Below are 9,229 nucleotides of genomic sequence, written 5' to 3'. Positions count from 1 at the left end.
TATTACAACATCATTTAAAAATAATAATTTATAATAATAAGATAAGTTAAAATTACAATATACACATGAACATAAAAAGGAAAAAAAATATATATATATGTTTATAGAGATTTATAACTGTGAATAAAATAATTTTAACTATAAAACAAAAAAAAAAAAGTTCAACTGCTAATAATATAACAAAAAATTTTCCCAATAAATTTTTATACTTTCAATATGGATAAGACTTGTAAAAAATTGAATACATATCAAATACAGAAATATATAATAACGTCTTCCGTCCTCACTATTATCATCTAGTTAAAAGTCATCGGATTGAAACTAATTTATGAAAAAATTACACATTGGATTTATGAAACTCACAAACTCATTAAAAATTTGTTTTACACTATAGTAACATTTGGAAATTGCTTTTAAAACATTTTCTACAATACAACTAATACTAATTCAATGTTCAATGGAGATCATTGTTATACAACTTTTTTTTATTCAAATGTAATCATTGAGATATTACGCTATAATATAGAAACTGGTTTTTTTAAAAACAAAAATAAAAGCCTTTATATTGAATGACATATACAAATTCACATATACAACAAGCGCATAAATAAGTATTACAGGCACATACACCGTACGCGTACGTAACATAAGTAAATAAATTAAAGTTTTCCTATATATATATATATATATATATATATAGAAATATACATATATAAATTTAAAAAAAGTAATAATAAAACATGCTAAAAGTCTATACAAAAAAATATATATATTTATATATATATATATATATCATTATCAGCTAAATAAGACTAGAATACAAAAGTATAATGTTTATTCAATAAGTCAATAAAGGAAAGTTACGTTAATTTGAAGAAATAATGGCGTTAACGAAAAAAGTTCAGTTCTTTTAAAAAATATAAAAACTATTTTTGGCTTTAGTATGAAAAAAATAAATGTACAGAAAAAAGATTGATGTTAATTAAACATTTTTTGACTACCGTGTTGATTATTAAAATAAACAAATTTGGTTATACGGTTGAATAGTTAACAGTAATGTTTTTTTATTAAATTATTTTCTATTAAAAAAAAACACTATATATTAAATCAATGTAATTGATTTTTTTTTTAATTTTCATTTTTCACTAGAGAGATCATTAAAATAAAAATGTCATCAATTATCTACAATATGTTTACACAACTCTCTTCATGACTTTTTATGAACATTAAGTAAATTTAGTAAATTGTTGTTAAAAATTTTAAAAAGAATATTAATATTGCACATTATAATCGAAAACAAATGTCATCAAGACGACTTTGTGATAATATTTCATAATTGTCTGTGCTAACACTTGGAAATTAAAACTGAATTCAATACCTACTTATTGTAAGGGATATACATTTTAATTTTAATAAAAAAAATCTCACTGGTTACTTATAGCTACATGAAGGCTTACAGTCTTCCGCGGCCAAAGGTTTTTTTTTGCCACTCCAAGGTGGCGTGAGTAGGTTAGAAGGAGTAACTGGACCTTTATTAACCCTCGATAGTTGAATTAGCTCAAACCTGCTTTGGGCCAAATCCTAAAACCAAACAATAACATATTAATTTTACTGTCATACATTTTGACAACAATCTGATAAACGTGTAGTGTGAGTGTTTGTGTACTTACATACATATCCATACTGACTAAGTGTTGTTGTTTGACGTGAGTGCCGTCGACTTGTTCAGAGTCTCCTTCAAAGTCGATCTCTTCGTATTGGTATTCTTCGAGAATTACACTCCAATATACTGACATCCAATCGACACAATTGCTAACATTTCCTTCAGAAAGACCTGTAGATATTTAAAACAAATTAAATTAGCAAGCCGCAAAATTAATTAATAAAGTCCGGTGACATAGTCGTATGAGTATACACCGTGTGTATTCCTACGTGTCTACAACTGTAAGCAAACAAAAATAATAACTCACCGGAAATGGTCAGGGCGATTTTTTTGTTGAGAACGATGGTGAGTGCTGACGCTGCTAGTTCACTGTACGAGTAACGTAAGCTGTTCGAATCTAAAGTGGCCAAGTCCAAAAGGTGGGCCACTTGATTGAATAAATTTTGCGGAAATTGAGGTAATATCAGACTATCCTCGGATGTGCTGTCGTCGACACAAATAAACTGCAACATCAGTTCCACCCAGTAGTTGATGGAAACCGGCGTCAGGCGGAAACGCAAGTTCATCAATAGGATTTTCTCCATATCCAGGAGATCGGCATCAGTGCATGCGCCGTCGGTAACATATGCGAATTCGGCTACTTTGGGTGGATATATCTCTTCCATTTTGGCGGCCATGAATAAACAAGTGATTCCGATGAGTTGCAGCTTTTGCTTTGGGATTGCATCACTATTGGAAAGGTATCTATCCAAGTAGTCCATGGCCAGATAATAGGTCTCTCTATGAAGCTTGTACACAGACGACACCTCTATTAACCAGTCCAGAAGGATAGCCCTCATTCGTGGCATAATAAAGTTTTGATATTCGGGGAAATCGACATTTCTGTATGTTAGCGTTGCGGCATCCCGATCGCAGAGCATCTGCCAATAGGAAGCGCGCTTTCCCCACGGAATCTCCGGCAAAGGACAAGGCCTATCGTTCAGAGCTACCGGTTTGTGGTTAATAGCCAAGTCTCGGAATCTAATAACAATAAAAATTATATGTAAGTTTTCCAATTTTTTGGCAGAATTACTAAAAGCCAGTTATAATATCGCCTTTAAACTTACTTGCTCCAAGTATTGATCATGTTGCTACCGTAGTTTTCTTGGATCGTCGAGTAACGTGGAGTGGGTACATAAGCTGGTGGATCATTTTCGATATTTTTCTTTGGTTCAGAACTGTTGATACAGTCGGGGCTGAGCTCGTTGTCGGACAACAATGGAGTAGGTTCGCTGAGAGCAGGGCTGCTGACGTCTGATTCAGACCTATAAATATTTAAAAAAAATCATAATAATCATCAATAAGTTCTTGAAACAATGGTTAATTTCCTATGTAATTTACCTATCATCGGAATGATGCGATGAATTGGAATCGGGGGATAGCACTTTTAGCTCAGACAGAGGACGTCGCTCTACACTTCCGTTATTGTTACCGATGAGATGTTGGAATGTATCATTGTTGTTTTCAGAATTGATGCCCAACTGATACGAGTCTGAGTCGGCTCTCACTCTGGAGTTGCGTAAATTGGCGAGAGACTGATATTCTACACTTTCTGTCGGCAACGGTTGGGATGCACTGTGCAATTTGGATCTTGACAGAATATTAGGTAGTTCAATTGGACTGTGTTCCAATTTCATTCTCTTGCTAGACATTCCGACATTCTGGAGGTAACCTTCAGAGTTCTAAAAATGGAATAATCATTCAAACTATTAATATTGTTTAACTATCAAACTTCAGGTTAAATATTATATATTATACTTCTTAATTTTTTAAGAATGTTGTAATTATGTTATTTTAACAACATAATTACTATACTAATCATAAATGTTATTTGTTATTTTAATAACTACTAAGTGTTTTATTAAAAAGCATGCTAACTATCAACTTAATATTCAAAATGTAATAATTATTTGATCTCTTACATGTCTCTTTCTTTTTAAAGCACCATCATTATTGGATGAACTGGCGTCATTCATTGTAGTTATTAGTGTTAATATGACAAGTCAAAATCTGGAAAACAAAATAATTAGTTAATTATACATTATTAGAATATTACAAAGTTATTTGTATTACACCAAGCAAATTTAACAATCGTTAAAGTAACTTGTAGTTATATATACATTATTTTCATAGCCAGAAATTTCAACGTCTTACAAATAATGATAATATTTACAATATTGGTAAAATATTGAGACAACATTTTATAATCAAATATGACATCAATGACAAAAATATAAGACCTTAAGTTTCAAGCCAAAAAAATGATAATAAAATTAAAATTTTTTTTTTTGCAAACTGCGATATAGGTAGTTTTTCTGAATTTCCTTTTTAAATTTTAAACATCTCTTAAAATGTATATTAAAACAAAGCTTAAAAGAAGTAAATATTAAGTAGCTAATAACAATTTATGTACAGTTATATTGTAAGTTGTAAATCACTCAATAGATATTCTTGTTGTTTGGAGATGTAATCTCTGAAAGATACCAAGTAACATTTTGCAAAACCAAAAAATTTGAAAAAAAAATCAGCGGCTGTGTTAAAGAGATACTATATGAGGCGCCTAAATCACAAGGGGTATAAGTGACATTTTTACAAAATCCTAGCTAAGTAGCTTAACTACAAATTACTCATATAAAATAGAGCCATACTATCAACCCCAGATGCATGGCTGAAATGCCATGCACCCCGGCGACCAAACTGGCATAAAGTTAGCTATAGCCACATACGCCATATGTATATTTTTATTTTTATAACTACAAATTGTCCATTTTATTTGGTGGTAAAAGATATACAAGTGAATTCTTCATCATTTGCTGTGATCTGGTAGCAAATCACGTAACCTCCAAACCAAAGCGCCTTATGGATGTAAACTTTGAAATTGATTTTCTAGAAATCAATAAAATATCACTTATACCCCTTATGTTGTAGGCGCCTCATATTATTTTTCAAAAATTGTTTTGGAGGTATTCAAAATATGTGTTATTTAATAGGTTTAAAATTAAATAAATAATGAGGAACAATGTCCTATTATGTTGGATAAATAATTAAAGGTATTGTATTGTGATAAACATAAATATAATGTAGTCGTAGCGTAAGGAGAAATATTGTGAAGTGTTCATAATTCTAAAATTGTAGACATATTCGTGCACATTGTTTGTTGATTTCATATATTTACATACATATTTATAAGTGAAAGACAAGAGATTTAATTGGTAAGTTTTAATATTGATACTGCATTGAGTAAGGAGTGAAAGGTACTGCAGCTCTAATACACCGCTAAATTTACTTCGCTACATTAAAAACTGAAATGTTCTTTATTTCCCATTATTATATGTATCATGCCATATCGAAGTAAAATACACAGCAGTACACTTAAGGTAAGTTTCTTATATTTTCTCAGTAACTAATTGGAATACATAACTATTGATTCTTGCAAACGCTAAAATGCAGTATAATATGATATTTCTATTTTATTTGAAAATAATCTACTTAAACTCCGACAGATTGTTCTTGACATAGTTGGCCTGGCTAGAGCCGCGAACGCCAACACATGATTTTTTTTTTTTGAGCCCTTTAGAGTTATAGAATCCAAGGGCATTTAGTCACCGGGCCGACCTTGGTTCTTGACAAATATCTAATTTTAGGTTTTATAAATAATCACACTAAAAACAAAATAAATTGGCATAAATTTACCAACACGTCTTTACACTGATGACGATGGTGAAGTCAGATCTTGTCAGTCGGACTTACTTTTGAAGTTTAAGCAAAAGCTTCATTTACATTTTTTTTATGTGCAATAACGAAAAATGTTTGTTGTAAAAACTAAATATTAGCAAAATTAATTATTTAGAACCTCTAGTACAATTTCAAAGATTGCTGTTACAAAAAAAAACTACAAAGTTGCCAATATTTATATTCCGAGAAAATGAATGTCGCTGTAAGTTATTATTACATCAAAATATTATAATATAATAATATTTAACCGGTCGGATAATTATTTAGGCATAGGAAGTACACGGTAAATCGCTGTTAATATTGTTATTAGGTTAACAGGAATGCGAGTACAAAAACCACGATCGTTTAAATAAAATTAAATCCAATGCCGATTAATAGCAATTATTTTAACGACTCCAGTCCACATAGTACCGCGCACAATGTGGGAGTGTGTATAATATTACCATGTCGGCGTTAAGTTTATAGAATTTCCAAAGTAAAAAAAAATAATGTATTATGCAAATGGCAGTGAAACAAAAAAGTATAAATTGCCTCGTGTAAGGAAAACAACATTAGGCGGGCTTTTGAGTGCGTGGACGCCGCCGGAAAACGGGCGCCAAAAGCGTCTAACTCCCCATTGTCTCTACCGTGTACACTAGCGCTGAGGTAATTTTCAACAAAAAAAAGCTACACTACCACAAATTTTCCATACTCAAAAACAAAAACAAAATTCGTAGGTTTGGTCATCATTGTTTTTGACATCGTCTGAAAACTACGCGCGAGCCAGAAACATCGAAAACCCGTCAACGCGCCAAGCCGGCTGGCGACGGCCGGTTTCGTGGCGAATGTTTTTATTTAATTTTCCATAAACACGTTTAAAAAATAGATTCAATGTAAAAAACTTACTGCGTGTAAATAGGTGGATGCGACGTCGAGTCCCCCTCGGTCGAGGGACGACGAAAAAGCGCGAGTTCCGAGTATAAATATATATACTGAACGCACGCCGCCGCACACACACTTTATTATTGCCGTAGGTACACGAATATCGGCACACTTTCCGAACGTTCAGCGCACGATTAATATAATTTATAATATTGTATTTAATTGTTTTTATAGTTTATAAAGCTAGTCTGCGCGGTTGACGAAACGACAACTGTGTAGAGGAGTTTGGTCATCAACTGTCGGTCCGCCGGCTGCTGACAACGGTCGCGTTTGAAATGTTTGTGTACGTGCCGTGTGTGGATGACCGCGGAAGAGCGCTGCTGGGTTCACGGTAAACGAGCGACTGCTGGCTTGAGGCGTCGGCCAAGAGACAATGATCCCGAACGGGGGCCGCCGAGCGGCAGACGGAACCGGTTTGGCGGGGCGGAGTGGCCGGGCGGCGGGTGGAGGGGGGGGGGCCGTGAACGCCGATGGAATGCTGGCCGCCTTTGCGCGGGCGCGGGCGCTTTGTTGACAATAACGATCAGCTGATCGCGCGCGACCAACAGCTGATCGTCTGGCGCCGCCGTCTGCCTCGGAGGCAGATTCCCCGCGTAAACACACAACAACAATCCCGCGGCGGCGCGCGTCCGGACGCCGTCGTGGCCGCCCGTTTGCCGCCAAAACAAACGCCGAGATAAGATAACAAACGACATGCGCACCGCCGCGTTCCGACTTCCTTCTTCTTCTTAAGAATTAATTCATTGACAAATATTTTTCATTAAACGTCTTCGATTTTGTTATCGCATTAGAACCAGCGTCCGCCGACTGGCTCCTCTAAAACAACTACGGTACGACTAGCTAGGCTGGCTCGCGAAAAATTAAGTGAAGTTTGACATGTGTACACATACTTAACGATTAATACTTAATTCAATATACCTACGCTTTGCAATTAAACGAATATATTTATAATTATTATTAATGTACCAGTTATACTTGGATACAGAGGGGAAGGGGCTAGGAAGCTGAAACCTTCCGTATTTCTTAGTACTTATAATATCAACAAATCTACTCCAAGTTCAACATTACAAATCTCGATTTTTCATTTTAAAGCTTGTATTTTTTTGAATGACTAACATTTTATTTATTTTATAAAGTATTATTTATAGAAAGTTATTAATGTTCTACTCAATCAACGCGTAATATTACTTTATTGCAAATAGTATCAGCTATCATGGAAGAAAATGGTTATCACAAATAAATTACAGCGTTGCATTCCCTCTAAAAACCTAATTTTTACATTTTTACATTTTCAACGATTTGCTTTTTATTTATTTAAAAATTGTTTTTTTATTTGATGATGTAAGGGTAACAGACCCTTTACTTTTAAGCGGAAATAATACAATTATTTATTTGAAACTGGTTTTCAACATTAAAAAAAACCAAATACTCTTTAAATGTTTTAAAAGATAATATAAAAAGTATAAAATATGTGAATTTTGAAGTCTATACGTTGGTAGAATTTAAAAATTGTATAATGAACAAAAGTACCACAGCTGTTGCAACTATAAAAAGTATGTTTTCGTTCATAAATTAATAAAAAAAAACTAACCTAAACCTAACTCGGAATAAGTTCCTTGACAGTTTGAACATACACCGACCGGGGTTTGATGCAAAACCGATCGTTTTAAAACGCTACTTTTACATTTATTGGTACGTTTTATTAAATAGACTGTTTCCTAGAACAATATACCATCACACAATATATATCAGCATACCATCACACAAAAATAACGACTTGTACTACGACTTATATATTAATCTCTTCACACAACAAACAAGGGTTACTATTCTATAGAAATCGAACGGTGGAATAATTTTTTTATATTATCTGAGAGAACCCCAATTGATTCGATAAACTATAAAGTAAAGGTCTCATATACAATGTACAGAAAAAACTTCAAATAAAATCAAACAATATTAACGATAATAATGTTGAATAATCTATAAAATAATAATACGATAAAAATTGATGAGTCGAAAAATTGACAACTTTTGGACCAATACGAATGTCACGTTTACTAAAAATTGGATTATTTTTACAAAAATTCTACATTTTTCACCCGGTTAAACAGGAGCCATGAGTAACTGTTAACAAAAAAAAAATCTGTGTAGATCGTTAGCTGATCTATAAAACCCCAACTGGGTCGTCCGACACTGTGATTTAAGTGTTCCGTTGTATAATACAAATTATGAAAAATAAATCCTCAATTATCACGGAGCATATTTGAAGTGTATAGTAATATTATGTATAAAAAAAATCCCGAAAACCAACATATTTTTTTTGTTGTAATAATGTGTTTTCTCAAATTGACTGTGCGACGGCTCATAAAATGGTAAAAAGAAACTCTAGGTAAATGTGCGGTGCGTTATCTCAATGGTCAATGGGGCGTAAACCAAAAAGGTACCCAAAATCAAAATATTCCTAGGGACGCTTTTTAATATGCACAATAGCTGCCTGGGTATTATTGGAAACGTCGGTAAGAGGACTCAGGTTAAAATGTCTTATCACAACAGCATGGCGCGTGTAACAGCTGCTCGTCAGGTACGCGTACTTGCAATTTAATTGGACCAAAAAAGATAACAAATGCACAATATTATACACTGAAATCCGATAAAAATTATCGATTTAACTTCTGGTGTGTATGTGGTATTATTAACGGCCAACAGTCATTAAATCGTTATAGGCAAAAAAGATTAAACCCACCACCGACCGAGATAGCACAAGTGTGTAAGAACGCTGTTTAATGTGACGCATACGTACAAATGATTATTATATCAAGTATAATATTATACAAATTATGTGTGATTCGCGAGCGATAACACATGCGT

The 9,229-nt window shown here is 33.3% G+C and overlaps 1 protein-coding gene across 2 annotated transcripts in view; it reads right to left on the bottom strand.

Annotated features, from left to right (window-relative positions):
- Nucleotides 1–807: 807 nt before the first annotated feature.
- LOC126840943 (G1/S-specific cyclin-E1) overlaps nt 808–9,229 on the bottom strand; it is a 29,379-nt gene continuing 20,957 nt past the window's right edge. Inside the window, exons 1-7 of one of the 2 annotated variants that reach the window (XM_050576983.1) lie at nt 6,323–6,715; nt 3,625–3,712; nt 3,044–3,384; nt 2,770–2,967; nt 1,971–2,683; nt 1,671–1,834; nt 808–1,581 (exon numbers count right to left, since the gene is read on the bottom strand). In XM_050576983.1, the coding sequence (XP_050432940.1) occupies nt 1,432–1,581; nt 1,671–1,834; nt 1,971–2,683; nt 2,770–2,967; nt 3,044–3,384; nt 3,625–3,678 (1,620 nt within the window). In that variant the 5' untranslated portion in view covers nt 3,679–3,712; nt 6,323–6,715 and the 3' untranslated portion in view covers nt 808–1,431. Of the gene's footprint in view, nt 1,582–1,670; nt 1,835–1,970; nt 2,684–2,769; nt 2,968–3,043; nt 3,385–3,624; nt 3,713–6,322; nt 6,716–9,229 lie in introns of those variants that run through there. The other variant, XM_050576982.1, reaches the window with a different exon arrangement.

The sequence above is a fragment of the Adelges cooleyi genome, unplaced genomic scaffold (assembly GCF_023614345.1).
Source record: "Adelges cooleyi isolate 19-005CV unplaced genomic scaffold, UGA_ACOO_1.1 ACOO_flye_CR_arks_rails_tigmint_CR_PRNA_376, whole genome shotgun sequence".
NCBI classification, from domain to species: domain Eukaryota; kingdom Metazoa; phylum Arthropoda; class Insecta; order Hemiptera; family Adelgidae; genus Adelges; species Adelges cooleyi.
This window is presented reverse-complemented; position numbering and strand designations above follow the sequence as displayed.